At 41.4% G+C, this 16,643-nt stretch overlaps 8 protein-coding genes across 8 annotated transcripts; all 8 read left to right on the forward strand.

Annotated features, from left to right (window-relative positions):
• Positions 1 to 436: 436 nt before the first annotated feature.
• Positions 437 to 1,981, forward strand: LSM04_004402 (uncharacterized protein; the record flags this gene model as incomplete). The annotated part of the gene is made up of 1 exon (XM_067331958.1): positions 437 to 1,981. The coding sequence occupies one exon, from the start codon at positions 437 to 439 to the stop codon at positions 1,979 to 1,981; it is 1,545 nt and encodes a 514-aa protein (XP_067194335.1).
• Positions 1,982 to 2,693: 712 nt separating this feature from the next.
• LSM04_007482 (Pseudouridine synthase) lies at positions 2,694 to 5,447 on the forward strand (the record flags this gene model as incomplete). The annotated part of the gene is made up of 2 exons (XM_067331969.1): positions 2,694 to 4,730; positions 5,133 to 5,447. 2 exons carry the CDS (start codon positions 2,694 to 2,696, stop codon positions 5,445 to 5,447), a joined length of 2,352 nt encoding a protein of 783 aa, XP_067194403.1.
• Positions 5,448 to 5,821: 374 nt separating this feature from the next.
• Positions 5,822 to 7,231, forward strand: LSM04_005540 (L-asparaginase; the record flags this gene model as incomplete). Its single annotated transcript, XM_067331980.1, has 1 exon — positions 5,822 to 7,231. One exon carries the CDS (start codon positions 5,822 to 5,824, stop codon positions 7,229 to 7,231), a length of 1,410 nt encoding a protein of 469 aa, XP_067194361.1.
• Positions 7,232 to 7,567: 336 nt separating this feature from the next.
• LSM04_009386 (uncharacterized protein) lies at positions 7,568 to 8,433 on the forward strand (the record flags this gene model as incomplete). Its single annotated transcript, XM_067331992.1, has 2 exons — positions 7,568 to 7,598; positions 7,991 to 8,433. The coding sequence occupies 2 exons, from the start codon at positions 7,568 to 7,570 to the stop codon at positions 8,431 to 8,433; spliced, it is 474 nt and encodes a 157-aa protein (XP_067194436.1).
• A 27-nt stretch (positions 8,434 to 8,460) lies between these two features.
• On the forward strand, positions 8,461 to 10,104 carry LSM04_004547 (uncharacterized protein; the record flags this gene model as incomplete). The annotated part of the gene is made up of 2 exons (XM_067332003.1): positions 8,461 to 8,836; positions 8,888 to 10,104. The coding sequence occupies 2 exons, from the start codon at positions 8,461 to 8,463 to the stop codon at positions 10,102 to 10,104; spliced, it is 1,593 nt and encodes a 530-aa protein (XP_067194339.1).
• Positions 10,105 to 10,134: 30 nt separating this feature from the next.
• On the forward strand, positions 10,135 to 10,605 carry LSM04_004497 (uncharacterized protein; the record flags this gene model as incomplete). The annotated part of the gene is made up of 1 exon (XM_067332014.1): positions 10,135 to 10,605. One exon carries the CDS (start codon positions 10,135 to 10,137, stop codon positions 10,603 to 10,605), a length of 471 nt encoding a protein of 156 aa, XP_067194336.1.
• Positions 10,606 to 11,102: 497 nt separating this feature from the next.
• On the forward strand, positions 11,103 to 12,812 carry LSM04_003807 (uncharacterized protein; the record flags this gene model as incomplete). Its single annotated transcript, XM_067332025.1, has 1 exon — positions 11,103 to 12,812. The coding sequence occupies one exon, from the start codon at positions 11,103 to 11,105 to the stop codon at positions 12,810 to 12,812; it is 1,710 nt and encodes a 569-aa protein (XP_067194321.1).
• Positions 12,813 to 14,099: 1,287 nt separating this feature from the next.
• On the forward strand, positions 14,100 to 16,244 carry LSM04_009728 (uncharacterized protein; the record flags this gene model as incomplete). Its single annotated transcript, XM_067332036.1, has 1 exon — positions 14,100 to 16,244. The coding sequence occupies one exon, from the start codon at positions 14,100 to 14,102 to the stop codon at positions 16,242 to 16,244; it is 2,145 nt and encodes a 714-aa protein (XP_067194445.1).
• Between the last annotated feature and the right edge of the window lie 399 nt (positions 16,245 to 16,643).

Below are 16,643 nucleotides of genomic sequence, written 5' to 3' on the forward strand. Positions count from 1 at the left end.
ATTTCCTAGTTCGATGATTTTCTTCTCTACCTTTCTATTTGTTTATTGTTACTGTGCCAATGAGTGGGGGAAAAATAACAACCTGAAGATTTATCTTCACCTGTTTTCTTTCAGGCTGTGTCGTATTAATTTAAGCCTCTTTGATAGTGAGTATGTGTGAGTATGTATGACAAGAAGGAAAAAACAATCAATTTGTCGAAGTTCTGCACAGGCACACATTGCATTAAAGAGACTCATATGTGTATGAAATGAAGTAAAGGTATAACGAGATATGACGTTCTATTATTATTTATTTATTCATTTTTTTTTTTTGCGTTTTTCTTCATTTTTATTTTATTCTCCCTATTGATGTATAAAACGCGTATAAATGTGAACATTATTTAACCCCTTTTCCTTTGAACTGTTAAAGGTCAGTGGTAGTGCTTGAATATAGGATATGGAGATGAGAGGGAAAGGAGCATTGAATGTAGTCTCACATGTTGGGACTTTTCTTCTTAATTGGGGACTTCTGCTATTGATCCTTTTTGGTGCTATTTCACAAGCGACAGCATATTCTGCGGATAGCACTCCTGTGATAAAGGCAGTATACAAACTATCAGTACTTAATGACTCTTTAGTCTCAAGAGAGCAAATATTTTGTGTGAGCACAGGTGTGGTGTCTTCTGTTGTAGAAGAACATTTGTGTCCTTCGGGTTTTGGTCGTGCAAGGTATCGTATGATGTACATTAAAACTCAATACCCACCTGGTGTTCTTCGTATCCCCAATAATGAACTCACGTCAGGTGACACCCGTTTTACTATTATTCAAAAATGTATGAATTACAGTTGCGATGGTGATTATGGTTATAATGGTGACCTTGATAGTAGTAATGATGATTATAATGATAATGATGATGGATATACGTATGTGGTCGGACTCGCTGTTGCTTCACCATGCTGTACATCAGAGTTCACCACATTTCTTATTATTCCCTCCTCACTTAAAATGGTTCAGTCCACTGCAACCACTATTACTTTTCCGGACTTTGAGCCATTCCTCTCCTGTACAATTCACCAAGTAGCTCTTGAGCAGATGACCTCCAGCGCTCTTGGACTGCAATTCCCGGTTAAACTGTATCTCTGTGGTGCGCTTGTCTCCACTATTGTGAGTGAGATTAATGGTCGTACCCTCCTCACTGTACTTACGGCAGTGATCAGCACAAACAGAGCGGTTTCCCGTGTTCTCTTTCCACGTGAAGTGCTACGCGCCATTAGCGGTTGGATTAGCGATGGTTCGACGGAATCCGGTGCCGGTTTATCTCTCCATGACGCAGGCGCCTGTGTATTTGTGGAAGGTCCTGAGGAACACATGTCGTGTGCAATTCCCCTTAGTCTGCAGAACAATCTCCCCATCCTAACGATTGAAGTACAGAGGTGCAACAATCGCCTTAGAGCAAACAGTAACTCTTGGGCCAAAATATTTTGCATTGATCTTAACAAGTTGGTCGATAAGGATGGTTTCCTGCGAATATGGAGCTCAGGCTCTGTTAGCGAGGCACTCCAGCGTGGGGCTCAAGAATGGGAAATTCCACGCGTCGTCGTGGGAGCTCTTTTTCTGCAGGAATCCAGAATAACTGTTACACGTAATCCCGTGGGTGATATGCCAGCCCGAGGTTTACCCGTTTTGCTATTGGAATCAGAAAGCTCAGCTCTTTTACGTACGCCGAAGTCGCTTTTACATTCTGAGGAAAGGGGGTGTGGGTCGAAAAAAACTTGTACGGGTAAAGAAGTACTTTTTACAAGCCTCAACCGCTGTGGAATGTCGCCTGAATGTGGCAATACGATAGCCTATCATTATGATGGAGAGACACTTCAGTGTAAGTTGAATGTACACGTGATAGCTTCACTGAGTCTACTGAGTGCTTTGGTAATTGTATCGGATGTGGTGGTATTGCTCTTACAATGGCACGTGGAAAAAATGATGCAAGCAAAGCAAAAGTAATGCTATATGGTGATAAAAGTCGTTGTTAAAAATATATAATTTGATGTATTCAGAGGAAAACAGCTTGAAAAACGGCTGTTTGTGGTGTGGTGCAAGTATAGGAATACTCACATTTTTTTTTCTCTATTCATCTAGCTAATAGAGTGGGTTTTGTTCTTTTTATTTATTATCTGCTATTATGATTGATATGTATACCTTTCGGGCAGTAGCTTTCTTCTTTTTTGTTTCTTATTTTCCCTTTATTTTGACTATGTTTTTTTTTTTTTCTCCGAAACGCTTTTACCTGTAATTTTTGTTTTTGAGGCACCCTCATATCTACCCTTTTTTTCTAATAGAATAATTAAACTATTCTTGTACCAAATTGGCATACGGTATTCTGGAGCTGCAGTATTCATTACTTTTTGATTTTCAGTGATACTTTTGCTCTGGCAATTCCTATCCCTGTAAAGCAAAAGAATGGTGATCCATACATGCAGAACAACTTGGACTAGTGAACCCACCCACCCCACAGAGAGAGAGAGAAAAGAGATCCTCTCAATCTTCTTTTGTTTGTATTTATATCTGTGTGTTTTGAGACAAAAACGAAATAGCTCAAGCCTGACTATTATTTCTGCTTTTTATTTTCTTTTTCTAACTTCTGTTCTTCTTCACTTTTTTCTCTCTTTTTTTTTAGTTTTTTTTTCTTTTTGAGTAACACCTGCCGTGTTCTCCTATGCAGGAGAAGGCCAATGACGCGCCCGCCCCCGGCGACCGTCATCCCGTTCTCCTCCTCCCACCGTCCACGAATAGTTTAAAGAGTACGAATACTACCGATATTAATATGAATACTAATAATACAAATAGTGAGAATGGTAGTGGTAGTAATGGCCGGCGTGTGTTGGCGGTGGCGCCGTATCCCTTCACCTTCCGCGCCCCGGCGAAGGGACGGTGGATTGGACGCCCACTTCTTCACGTTGTGGCACGCGAGTTCGCATACGTCCCGCCTCTCACCAACAGCAACAAGAACAACAGTGAGAGACCACGCGCCAGTTTGGACCTCCGCATGACTGTTCCAGCGTACATTGAGGAACTGCGCAGCGGTCTGTTGTGGCTGCACGGCCGGGAGGCGGAGTGTCGCGCCGCAGGAGAGGCCTACAGCGCAGAACTACGCCGTCTGCGTGGGGAAGGGACCAATGCAAGTGTAGGCAGTACAGGGAATGAGCGGGATATTATGATAAATGAGGAAATGGTAGAATTGCTTTTACAGCAACAACAATTGGTTCTGCGACAGAAGGATATTGTACTACACCAAGTACTCCGACGTGAGGCTCCAATGCCATTTGATGAGCCACTTCATATTCTTCGTTATGATCACATACCCCGTGGAACACCACCAAGACGACTTCTTGTAGTTTCTAAACCCCATGGGTTACCTGTACATCCTTCTGGTCGGAATCGCAAAAACTCTGTGACATCAATAATGGAAGATATTTTTGGTGGTGTTGATGCCCATCGTTACCATGCCGTAGAGTTAGATAAATCTGAAATTGAACATGAAGATGGTGTTGTACTCATGTCTATACGTCATAAAGAGTATGATTTTGAGCTGATACGTGTCTGGATAGGGGCTAAATATGTTAGCCGAGATGCATGGGAAGAGTTACATTCACTATTGAAAAAAGAACACGATACAAGGAGGTTAAAAGCCTTTGTTGTGCATCGTCTGGATGCCGCAACAAGTGGTGTGTTAGTATTTGGTTTGGATTCCGTTAGTGCCCGTATAACGGCAGAGCTAGTGGCACAGAAAGGTGATATCTACGATGATATCAGTCTTACTACTACTACTACTACTACTACTAATACTACTGCACCAAGAACAACGACAGCAGCAGAAGAGATTGAAACAAAAATAGGGTGTACTAAACATTATTTTGCCCGAGTACATGGACGTTTTGATGTAATGAAACTAGCGCAAGAACAACATCACTGTACTCAGGTGAAACCACCATCCTCTTTAGTTTCTGTGGACTATGATGACACTGTGTACTGGTTATGTGTGGATCGTCCTATAGGGTGTGTTTCGTATCACAAGAGCCTTTATTGGTGTCCTGATGCAAAGATGACAGAGTCGTGGATGAAAGAAAAGGAAATGGCAGTTGAAGCAGAAAAAAGAGATCAAAGCAAAACTGAAGGCGGAGATATTACGAAGAATTTTGTGACTGGTAAAAAACGTGGTATTCATCGTGATGCGACCGCACTAGAAGCTAAACATGAACGTATGCGGAGATTAACTGTTGGTGAACGATCAGTAGCAGTGAAAAATGATGAAGGAACTGATAACTCTGCCATGGAGGAGCGTCTATCTACATTGAAGCAAAGTATGAAACGAGCTATAACATTTGTTCGGCTTGTAGTGTATGATGTTGACTGTGATGAATCTGTGGTAGAATGTCTTCTTTTAACAGGTCGTACACATCAAGTACGTGTACATTTAGCTTCTTTAGGGCATCCTATTCGAGGTGATACCAAATATATCCGTCATATTTCCACGTTAGAATCAAAAGGGACAGTGTTGAGTAAGACTTCTATGCCCCTTGAATGTGAGGATTCAACTTTATACAAGGCAGAGGCTGATGGGGATGAAGAGGATAATTATGATTCTCTTTTTTCTCAAGGTATTTACCTACATGCGTGGCGCTACACTCTTCGTTTTACCCCGGGTGAGGCAGCAGAAGTATTGGAGGCGAAACCGTCTCCAGCTTGGACGATAGTAAGTTAGAAAAACATCGATACGTTAATATAAGCATGTTTTTTTTTTTTTTTGAATGTCTAATAATCCACATACTTTCTATTATTTCTTCCTTCTATCGCTTGATATTAGACCTCTTAAATCAGTGCTCGTGTGTGTTTGTGGAGGGATATATGTGAAGGATACAGAAGGGGGGACCCGTTACAAAATTATTGTTTCTTTTTTCTTTTTCTCTTTTCTTCCCCACCCAAACAGACTCTTTTCCTCTGCTTTCTATCTTATTTCTACTATTTTTTTTTTTTACTGTGACTTATATTATTTTTCTTCTCTTTTCTTTTCTTTTCTCTTTGTTTACTAATAGTGGGAATCTTATTCGCTTCGCTATCCATTTTTTTTTTCCGCTATACCAAAATGTCGAACCAGCAACTCGCCTGCACCTACGCCGCCTTCCTCCTGGCCGACAGCGGCAAGTGCGATGCGTCCAGCCTGCTGGCCGTCACGAAGGCCGCCGGCGTGGAGGTGAGCAAAGGAATGGCCGGCGCCTACGCCGCTATTCTCGAGAGCGTCAACATCAACGACGTGCTGTCGAACATCGCGTTCGGCGGTTGTGGTGCTCCCGCTGCTGGCGGTGCGGCTGCGGCTCCTGCGGCTGGAGGTGCGGGGGCCCCCGCTGCCAAGAAGGAGGAGAAGGAGGAGGAAGAAGAAGATGACGATATGGGCTTCGGTCTGTTCGACTAAGTGCTCTTTGTGGCTGGATCACAAGATGGGATTCCACATATACACCGTGGTTTTTTGATTATGATTATTTTTATTTTAATTCATCGAAAAAATAAAGAAAGAAAAAAAAATAGTAGTAAGAGAGAGAGAGGTGGAGTGGGGGGAATGTATATTGGCTCCCCTTGTTTTTCCTCTCTCTGTTTTTCTCCCTTTCATGTCTCTTTGTTTTTTTTTGTTTTTTGTTTTTTGCATTCTGTATTTATGCATGTATTCTTCTATTGTATGTTTTCTCGTTCTTTTTTTTTTTTTGTAATGCTTCAGCACACGCGCATAAAAACACATACCACACGTATAAACAGAAAGGAAACGAGAGTGGGGTGTTGGGGGAAACTGATATGGATAACACAAGACAAATCTCTCAGACCCGGCCAGAAGTGCATCGACGAAATCCTATTATATTCGTATCCTATAACGAAGACCGGAGTTGTACCTCTGTTGCTGGTGCTCCTTCTGCATCTAATGATGATAACAACAATAGTAGTAGCAGCTGCAATTACTATTACCACAGCGATGATTTGTTCCCTCGACGTGACCGTCGTGTCCTCGTCTTGTACGTTGGTGGTACCATTGGCATGACCCGCAGTGCGAGTGGGGCCCTTTCTCCCCGTAAAGGTTATCTAACACAAGTTGTGCGAAATATGGGAGAATTACAGCGGCGCCCTGAAGTTGCCCCATTTGATGTGGTGGAGTATGATGAACTTCTCGATAGTAGTAACATGGATGGACGTGACTATGTTCGTATTGCCGCAGATGTCGCCCGTCATTATGACGCCTATGATGGATTTCTTGTCTTGCATGGTACAGATACGATGCATTACACCGCCAGTGCACTAAGCTTCTTGTTACACAACCTTGCAAAACCGGTTATTCTTACTGGATCTATGGTGCCATTGGTGGAACCATACAGTGATGCACGGCGTAATCTTATGATTAGTCTCATGCTTGCATCAAATCCTGCCATTCGTGAAGTATGTGTCTTTTTCAATGATGCTCTATTGCGTGGTAATTGTTGTTTTAAACTTCACCACTCCTTTGGAGCTTTCTGCAGTCCAAACTATCCTGCACTCGGTGTGATTGAGGCAACAGGATTTAAATTGCGGGAACACTTATTATTGCCACAAACGTCTGGACCGCTTAGTGTGAGTTCAAACATGCGCGGTCGGGTGGTGGTGTTTGTGTTACACCCCGACTGTGATGTGAATGTGTTAACGCAGCTACTCTTAACAGACAGAGATATACCAGCGGAAAAGACAAAGGAAAAGGGTATTAATAAGACTGATACTACTAATACTACTACTGTGGATAATACAACCAGTGAAAATGAAAAAAAGGAAAAGACACCCCAAACCAATACAATCATCACCACAGACGCTGCTGCAGCAACAACGAAACGCCCCCGTAAGCCATTAATGGATGCAGTGGTGCTGGAGATTGCAGGTGTGGGTTCATTAAAGAGTAGGTACTCCATGCTTCTCCATCAACTCGCAGAGGTTGCAAACGATCGTGATATTGTAACGTGTGTAACAGTGCGGGAACCGTGTGGAAGTCTTTCTGCAGCCGAACACCGTCGAATGCGTGCCATATCACCGCATCTCATTTACTTACGTATGACAAGTGCGGCGGCGGAAGTAAAGTTAATGTATCTCTTTGGAAAGGGTCTTTCAGCGGCACAAGTGCGTAAAGAAATGCCGCGCAATCTTCGTGGTGAAATTACACCAGGATCATCATTTGAAGCAAATCTATAATTAACTCAAACAACAATAAAAAAAAAAGAATAACAAAGCGGGAATATATATATATATATATATATATATATATATATATATATATATATATATATATATTCGTTTATGCATCCACACGTACGTAGCGATATTGATCCGTTGTGGATTTTTTTTTTTTTTTGCTCACTGTACGCAAAACAAAATAAAACAAAAGATGGGTAGAAAGCAAACGAAGCAAGGGATAGGTGGGCAGGTAAAAACATGGAACCGAAAAAAAACGATATTGGAGAAGCAAAAGAACAGCAATGAGCGATTGATTTTGTTATTGTGTAACAAGATGCTTGATTGTATGTTTCTATGCCTTCTGATATAAATAAGCATCACCGAGGTGGTGTTAACAAGGAAGAAGAAGAAAAAGATGACTTAAAAATAGATGATGATAATAATCATTATTATCATGTAGAAAGGCAATACACGTTGTGGCATTGCCTCTTCAAATGAAGGTATAAATACATGTATGGTATCTCATTTGTTTTTTTTTTTTCGTGTGTGTGTGTGTGTGTGTGTGTCATGGTTCTTACTCAAACAGAAAATGTTGTTTCTCAGGTATGCTCGCCCTTTTTTCTTTCTTTCTTTCTTTCTTTCTTTCTTTCTTTCTTTCTTTCTTTCTCATCTTTTTTTCTTTATAATTATGAATTTTTCTGTATTCCTGTAGCCTATCTGTCGCGCAAACTGTAACAGTAGCTTTATCTCTCTTGTGTTCTGCGTAAGTGGATACAGAGATTGGGGTTGATCGTTATGCTCTAGAGCAGGAGTTGCGTACTGTGATTGAAGGGAAAACACGTCTTGCTGTGCAGGTTGACGAACTCCAGCGTGAGTTAGCGAAAAAACTACAACTAAAACATGGAGAGAATAACAATAAAAACGAGAAGAATGACGATGAAAAGAATAATAATGAGAATATGCATGATAGGAACAAGAATGCATTAGCAGGTATGGGTATCGCTGCGGCTCATATCAAGATGCTTGAGAAGGAGAACAAGATGCTTCGAGCTAAATATCTTCTTTACCTTAATCATGAGCAGCGAGAACAACAAAAACAAAAACAAGAAAAAGAACAATGGACTCAAGTGAATGAATTGTCATTACAGTCTAAAATGGCATCGGAAACTCTTATCGATAGTGTTAGACTTTCCTCACCAGGTTTAATACGTGCCTTGTGAGGTGTATTTCGCCCTGGAAGATTTTCAATGGCCAACGGGGCTGAAGTTTCTATTGAGTACAATAACGAATATATTGTTATTCGAGGATCTCCACCGAGTCGTCATATGTTTATGGCACTTCTCTTACACGCCGTAGTGAAACACATTAACACGACGACGGGGCCTCAAGAGCCAAATCCCATACAATGCAATCCTCACACAATACCATTTCCTCAAGAACAAGAAGAAAAAGAAAAAGAACATCAGTATATATTAGAGGGGGATGATGTGAAGATGAGGGAAGAAATGATTGACGCTCTACGACGGGCGGTAAAAGTGGAACTTGAAAAGGCAGAAGTGGCAAGAAGTAATGCAGAGCGTGAGTGTACGTTGAAGGAGGCGCTTCTCCGCAGTGAGCGTGATGGTTGACTGCTGCAGCGATATGAACTGGAGAAACGCGTAGAACAGTTGGAAGCGGAAATGATGATGCCGATAAGAAGAAAAAGAATAAATACACAACAACATGATGTACGCTCTTCTTCTATACAAGAAAACGAAGAAGCACAAAAGCAGCGAAAACAACGGTTACATCGTAGTTCAGCTAAGTCTACGGAGACATCTGTTCCTCGTCATGACACATATCTTGATAACCTTTTCGAAAGTAATGCATCCTCATCCTCATCACCATTATTACTGTCATCATCATCGCCAGAGCAACAAGAAGAAGAAGGGAGTGGAGTTTCCATATCCCGTACACCTTATCGTAATCGTAGCCAAGTTAAGAGTGTTACGCTTGCGATTCCCATCACAGAAACAAGATCTGCTGAGAATGATCTAATTCTCCCTAAGCGGGGGACAGAGTTATTGCGAAATGAGAAGAAACGTCTAATACGGCAGGTGGATACGGCTACAAGTGTTGCCCAACAACAACGTGACCGTCTGCAGAGTATTGAGAATGTAGTGAATAAATTATGTCGTCGTGTTCTCAACACAAGTGACGTGGGAGCTGCTATTATAAATGAAACAGAAACTCCATCGGCAACATTAAATATATGGGGGAAAGCATTACTGCCGCATCTTATCCTCCATCGTTCTAATACAGGAAGTGGTATTATTAGTAGTAGTATCAATAGTCTTGGTAATAGTGGTGTGGAAGAGCAACGCGTACGGGCGTTAGTGCATTCCCTTAACAACAGCGATCACAACAGTAATGACAATAACAAAAACAAGAGTAATAAGCATAATAATGATGAGAGTTCTATAGAACAACAACTTACGGATCTTGCGGTATTGCTGGAGATTGAACATCAGAGAGTGCGAGCCACACTTGAGTTCGCCGTGCATGAACGTGATGCCGCACTACAAGCCCAACGAGAAGAGAAACTTCTCAATCAAGGAGGAACACACACAAAATCCATTATAGCCCCATCACAGCGATATGAGAATACTTTACTTAATGATCCTTTGAATAGAAGTGTCCAACAAATACATAATAATAGTGATAGTGAGAAACTGCCATTGGCGGCGCTCGCCAAAGAGAATGTAACACTACGTTATGAACTACAAAAGTGCTTTGATGATATTCAGCAGCTCGCCAAAGTGATTGAGCAATCGCAGGCCATGCAGCGGGAATTGCAAGAGAAATTAAGAAAGAGAGATGAACATGTACGTCAAAAGGAAGAGAGAATGTGACCTCAGGAGGGGCAACACACGCGTGAGTTGATGGTGGAACGGGAAAAGGAGAGATCACTGGAACTACGATTAGAGCGACTACAACAACAACAATCTCAATCTCAATCTCAACTTCGTCAATTAAATGTGGTAGACTTGTCTAGTAATACGCATCCCATACAACATTCACATTCACCACGTGGGGTACGATCAAATCTTGTATCAACGCCCGCTAGAAGTCAGAATACCACTAGAGCAACAACAGGAACAACTACTGCCGATACCAGTATCGTTAATGAGAGCAGGAACTACAATACCCATAACACCAGTAGAGGTATGAATTCACTTAATGACTTCACTGTTACCCCAATGAAGGGAACTGCAGAGAAAATGATGGGGAAAGAGAAAGACGGTTTGTCAACAAGTAGAACAACATTATCGACTAATGCGAAGTACTCTCCATCAATGATATTGCGAAAAGAGAACTTTGAAAAGGCACCAGATGATATACATCCTCGATGATTGATGGAACGGATTGAAAAAAAAAATGGGAGGGAGACATATAGTGTAAAAGAGTTTATTTTTGATATTTGTATTTTATTTTGTATTCTTTGTTTTCTCATGTTTTTGTTTTTTTTTTTTTTTTGCTATGATGTAAAAACGGGATGAATTCATTCCTTAGCTTTTTATTTGTTTTTCTGTTGTTGTTTGTTTGTTTTCTTCTTTTTCGTATCCCTGTCATATTTATTTCTTTTTTCATTTTTTTTTTCTTTGTATCCTCTTCCGTCATTTTTGGATTACGCTAAGGTCTACAGACGATTGACAGGAGTATAAAAACAACTGAGTTAAGTTGTGGTTGCCTAATCATTCCCTTTTGGATTACAAGAGAGTGAGAAGGAGAAAAATACATAAGTAAAGAAAGGAAAAGAAAAAGGTACTGGTAAGCATATCAGCGTAAAAGGAAAAATAAATAAATAATAGTATAAGCCCAAGTACGTGTTTAATAGAAAAAGGGAAAGATGGACCCATTCAGTGAGAGGAATAATACGTCAAGAACGTGGAGTTCACTTTTTCTTCCTATCGAAGATGAAGTGATGTTTGCATCCTTCACCACACTTTTTTCCCCCCTTCCATTATCGTCACAAACACAATCACGACGAGAAGGACGTGAAGTAAACTCGAGTCAACAATTTTCTCCAAACGAAAGAGAAGAAACGCAGCTTCTCGACGGTAAATGCGATACCACGCGATCGCCACTTTTCGCTCTCTGTGGAGAACGTGCAGATGCTGTTGTATGTGTTTTGGAAAATCGTCAGGTGGTATTTTTTGATTTAAAGAGTGAAGTAACAGGACCCAGAGAAATTCGTCGATTAAAGGCGATGAAAAATCTACGTGGATGCAAATACTCCAAAGCATCCTGTGCCTCACTAATTCCATTAGATATTTGTTATATGTGCTGCGTGCCCGCTGTGTCTATCCCCTCCGCCGCCTCTCGGGCAATGGGTGACAAGACAGCGGCTGTGCCGATGACGGGGGAAGTGGCGCAGTCGTCTAATGACAATGTTTTTCTTCGCGGGGTGGTGGGATCGACTGACGGCCGTGTGGATGTTTTCTCTGAACACAGTTATGTGTTTGGATTTGTTGCCCATGATTCGGCGGTGGTGGCGGTGAGTGCTATTTGCAGTGGGGCAGACGAAAATGATTTGAACAATAATAATAATAATGATAATAATAGTGGTGCTGCTGAAGAGGATGGAAATGGATTTGGGGTTCATAGAAGTACAGTCTCTGAGAAACGGCGGCGTCGCTTTGAGGATATGACGGCGAACATGGGATTTGTCACATGTGGCAAAGATGGTGTGGTGTATGTGTGGAAACGACAGGGACTTCATTTAAAACCGCAGACATTTGACAAGAGTGCCTTCTTCTCACGCACTATTACATGGTGTATTATACAGCCATGCAGTCGTGATTGGATGTTAAGTGGAATGGGAAATGCACGGGAGTCACTCATCGTGCATACAACACCGGGATTAGAGCATGAACTCCGTGTTCGCAGCAGTGTGACGTTTGAAGATGTGGAGGCACGTGTATTACTGCCGGGTTCCTGCTTTACACGCACAACAGCACTCGCTGCTAATAGCGAAGTCGCACTTGTAGCACGTGGTCGGGATGTGTTTGCAATTCTTCTTGCTGAAACACAGTGTGATCGCATCTTTACGGCACGTCACACTGTAACAGGGATGTATATGGCGAATGGAGAAATGGCTACAGCGACGTGTGATAATGGCGGTTTATTGTATGTGTTGGCACTGCGGCCTGTTGGTTTACTGGGGTGTTACAATGTACAGTGTGGTGGTCCTGTACGGTCTATTTCTGTGCATGCCGCCTCTCGGCTTATTACGATTGTTGGTGGAGATGGCACGGTGGAAATTGCCAAAATGCCGGATGAATGGGATTCCGCAGAGGATGAAATAATTGGTACAGCTCGTATAGCATCAGCGGCAACTGGACGACAACAACACGTACCATTCACTGGTGTGATGGATTCTGTTGCGGCTGCACGTGTTTTACACACACTTGCGCAGATGCAGAAACCGGGATCTAATTATCGCAGTACATTAAATGAAGAAGAAGCCGCACAGGAATCTCTGTTACTTGCACGTATGGGAGTTCCAGGAGAGGCGAATATGTATCTCCGCCGCACAGCTGGAGTGGTATCAAATTAGGGCAATATATATTTGTGTGTGTATAAGTGTAGAGAGAGAAAGAAAGAAGTAATTCGCTCTTTTTTTATCTTGTTTTGATTATTATGTTTTTCTTTTGTTTTTGGTCTCTCTCTCTCTCTCTCTCTCTCTCTGTTTTTCGTTCCTTGTTTCGTTTTTTCACCTTGGACATGTGAGTGAGACGAGGTTCTCTCTTTTTTTACTATTACTTACTTGCTTTCAGAAAAAGAAGCATAGGATGGAAAGAGAAGAAAAAAAATGGTTTGTTTTCTGTCGCTAATAGGCAGTAGTAGCACTCGGAAAAAAAAAATACAGCGGATTACTCCTATTGTGGATTTATATTCAATTTAAAATGTTGACACTAGAATGGTAGTCTAGACATATACGTGGAGAATATGTGTAGCTCTATCTGGGTTGTGGAAAAGAAAAAACAAACAAGGAGAAAAATATACTACGTTGATATTGTGAAACATATTTTTCTCTTTTCGCTGAGCGGGGGAATGGTTTTTTTTTTTCCTTTTTTAATTAATTTACTTCTCATTTTTTTTTCTTTTTCTTTTCTTTCATTTGATTTTCTATTTTTCTATTTCTCGTTGACATTATCTTTGTGGTGCCTATAGTTGATGCAAATATGTGTGTCCTTTTTTTTTTCATTTTCTTTCTTTCTCATCGGCAGATACCGGCAAATATATATAAAAGTGTAAGTATTATATTGTGTGTCTGTGCGTGTTTGCAATGACCTTAGTCCTTTATTTTCCTGTCCAACACACTTGAAAAGAGTCAAACGGAATCGGTTATTACTATCAATATATTAATAACGTTTCCTGTCAACAACACCAGTTCATTGTCTTTACTTGGTATTATAAGCGTAATGGGTAAAATATTGCTCTCCTTTTTTTTATTTTTCTTCTTTATTTTATTTTTTCTAACGACATCACGTAGCTGTAGGAAGTGAAAAGGGAAAGGTGGGAAAAGACACACTGATAACAGAAGAATAACACGAAAGAAAGAAAGAAAGGAAAAACACACATACAGTGAAATAACGGTAAACAAAGAAACTAATATACATACATACATTACAATCATAGAAGGGGGAAGTTGCAGGGGAATATAGCTAAAACAAGATCAATAAAAGAAAAGAGTACAAGGATACATTTATTTTTTCTTTTTATTATTATTATTATTATTATTACTATTTCTATTACTATAATCCTTTGCGAATAAACCCCACACACCACACCACACCACACCACAAGGTTTTGTAAATATAATCCCATTTCCTCTACCAATATGTTACGTCGTAATCCATTCCTGTTTGCGCCGGCTATTCCCCGCACGGCGTGGGATCCCGCCCACTTTAATCCCAATTGGTCCGATAGTTACAGTAGTGATATCGCCGCCCGCAGACATTGGCCGGCAAAGCGCTGGTCGATTGGATTAGAGCCACGCACTCCGCGGGATTGGCTGCAGTACTCCCGACGTAATCTCGCCTACGCCTATAATGGGGCCCTGCGTGCCTGTCAGTCCCTGCCGGAGATGTTAATATATTACAAGGAGATGAAACTGCGTGGAGTGAAGGTGGATGTGGATACGATGAATGTGATGCTCACCCGTGCGGCCCGCTATGAGAAGATACAAGTAGATGATGTCTTTTTACTCTTTGATGAACTCACCGCGTTGGGGGCACGGCCGGATATCGCCGCCGTGGAAACACTACACACTGTCTTTGATCACAGTGCCGCAATGCCGCATGAGTGGCGAGAAGCCAGACGTCGACAATTGGTGGAATTGTACAATCACCTCGCCGCGGAAGAGATTGAACGATTGGCCCCACAACGCGTAGATCGACTGTTAAGTGAACAAATTAAGCGTTATCGTGATAACTTGCGGCCATTGCGGGCAAGCCTCAGTCCATCTGTGTATCGACGTTATTTACATGCCACCCATTCTGCTGAACTACTGCTGGAGGAGGTACATAACTTTTTATGGGAACTTGTAGAGAATGATCACCCAGCGATGGATATTCCTTCGCTGCAGATGCGTGTTCCATTTGTTGCCTCTGTTATGAAAAGACCACCAGTTGATATGGATGAAACGAAGGTGAAATTTACGGATTTTGAAGATTCGGATGTGTGTTCTGTATTTCTCGCCGCTGCGGAGCGGGCGGTGGATATTGACTTTCACGACACCCGACCTGTTTCTGAGCGGCGTTTGTTTCTCTCACTTCTCACGATGCTTTCTTACAGTGGTGTACTCTACACCGCAGATCTCATGGCGCATCTTATGGATATGGTGAAGTATAGTAGTAATAACACTTCACGAGACTCGGATGCGCAGCGATTATTGCGATACGCCATTCGTGGTTCTAGCGCCGCACAGGATGAGGCATATCGGGCATTATGGCGTAAAGTAGAATTAGTCGCCGATAGTCGAGTGGTGGGACGATATATTAGTGCACGTGATCCATGGAGTCCTATTCGTGTGTGTTTTGATGATCGGGGATTGTTCAAGTCATATCCCATGTCTGTGCGTGCCTCAGCGAATACTAATAATAAGAATAATAACAATACATCATCATCAAAAGAAGATGAGAATAATAGCAGTAGTAGCAGTGTGGCAGAGCAAGCACAACAACAACAAGATGCCACTGTACGAGGTATGCAAGGTGAGGAAGGGGAACTGTCTGAGGGTGTTCGTGGAGCTATTGAGGCAGGAACTGAGAAAACAGATAGTAACAGTGCTTTGGTATCACAACAGCATTCATCCTCTTCTTCTGGTCGTAGTAAAGAACAGTGTACGGTGGAGGCATTAGATATGCGTTGGAGTGATGTGCGGCGTCTTCTTGAACGCACGGGTGTTCTCACAACTCCACCCACTGAACGTCACCCACAACAAGAAAAGATGGAAGTGTTTACGGGTATGGCTGTGTATTTACGTACCATTGCCACAGGAAGACGTTATGGTAATGAAGATAATAATAATAATAATAATAACAATGGTGTACGAAATGAGAATGAGTTCATGATAGGGGCCAGTGGTGGAAATAATAATAATGGTAGTAGTAGTAGTAGTAGCAATACAGGAGTAGCAGGATCGAGAGAGCGATCATTATATGCAGATGGATATACATTAGAATTATGGACAAGAGTATTTACATTGGTGCAGGAAATACGTCAAGATATGGAGAAGTTTATAGCAGATAACGTAGAACACCACGTGGAGCCGGAGTTTGAGTGTTGGGAATCACTGCTTATTATACTTCGGTGTGTGCTAGACTTTTGCGTTGTGCGTATTCAGGACCGGAGTAATGCAGGAGAACGTGGAGCGGCAGAACGTCTATTTCAGGATGCCGTGACGCTTCGCAATGAATTAATTGAAGAAAGTCGTACTAGATTTGATGGACGGATGCGAATTCTTTGGTTGCAAGAGGCATAAATAAACATAAAAGCACGATATATGTATATATATATGTGTGTGTGTGTGTTTGGGTATTTGTCTCTTCTTTTATGGTTGTTGTGAGTAATGTTGGTGGCTAATAATACTGTTGTGTGGTGTTTGTGTGTGTTGTCACTATCTCTTTACAATATCAAAGATCTGATTATGTTATATATATATTCAGATATTTCTTTAGTTGACTATTTATTTCTTTTTTTTCCCCCTCTTTTATGTTGTTCCACCCTTTTTTCTTAGTAATAAGAGTTGACCCCACCTCTCTCTCTCATAGAATAGTCGAGCTGTCTCTTTCTATTTCTGTGTCTGTATTTATTTATTTATTATTATTATTATTATTATTATTATTATTATTATTATTATTATTATTATTATTATTATTAT

The sequence above is a fragment of the Trypanosoma melophagium genome (genome assembly GCF_022059095.1).
Source record: "Trypanosoma melophagium isolate St. Kilda chromosome Unknown ctg12segment0, whole genome shotgun sequence".
Lineage (NCBI taxonomy): Eukaryota > Euglenozoa > Kinetoplastea > Trypanosomatida > Trypanosomatidae > Trypanosoma > Trypanosoma melophagium.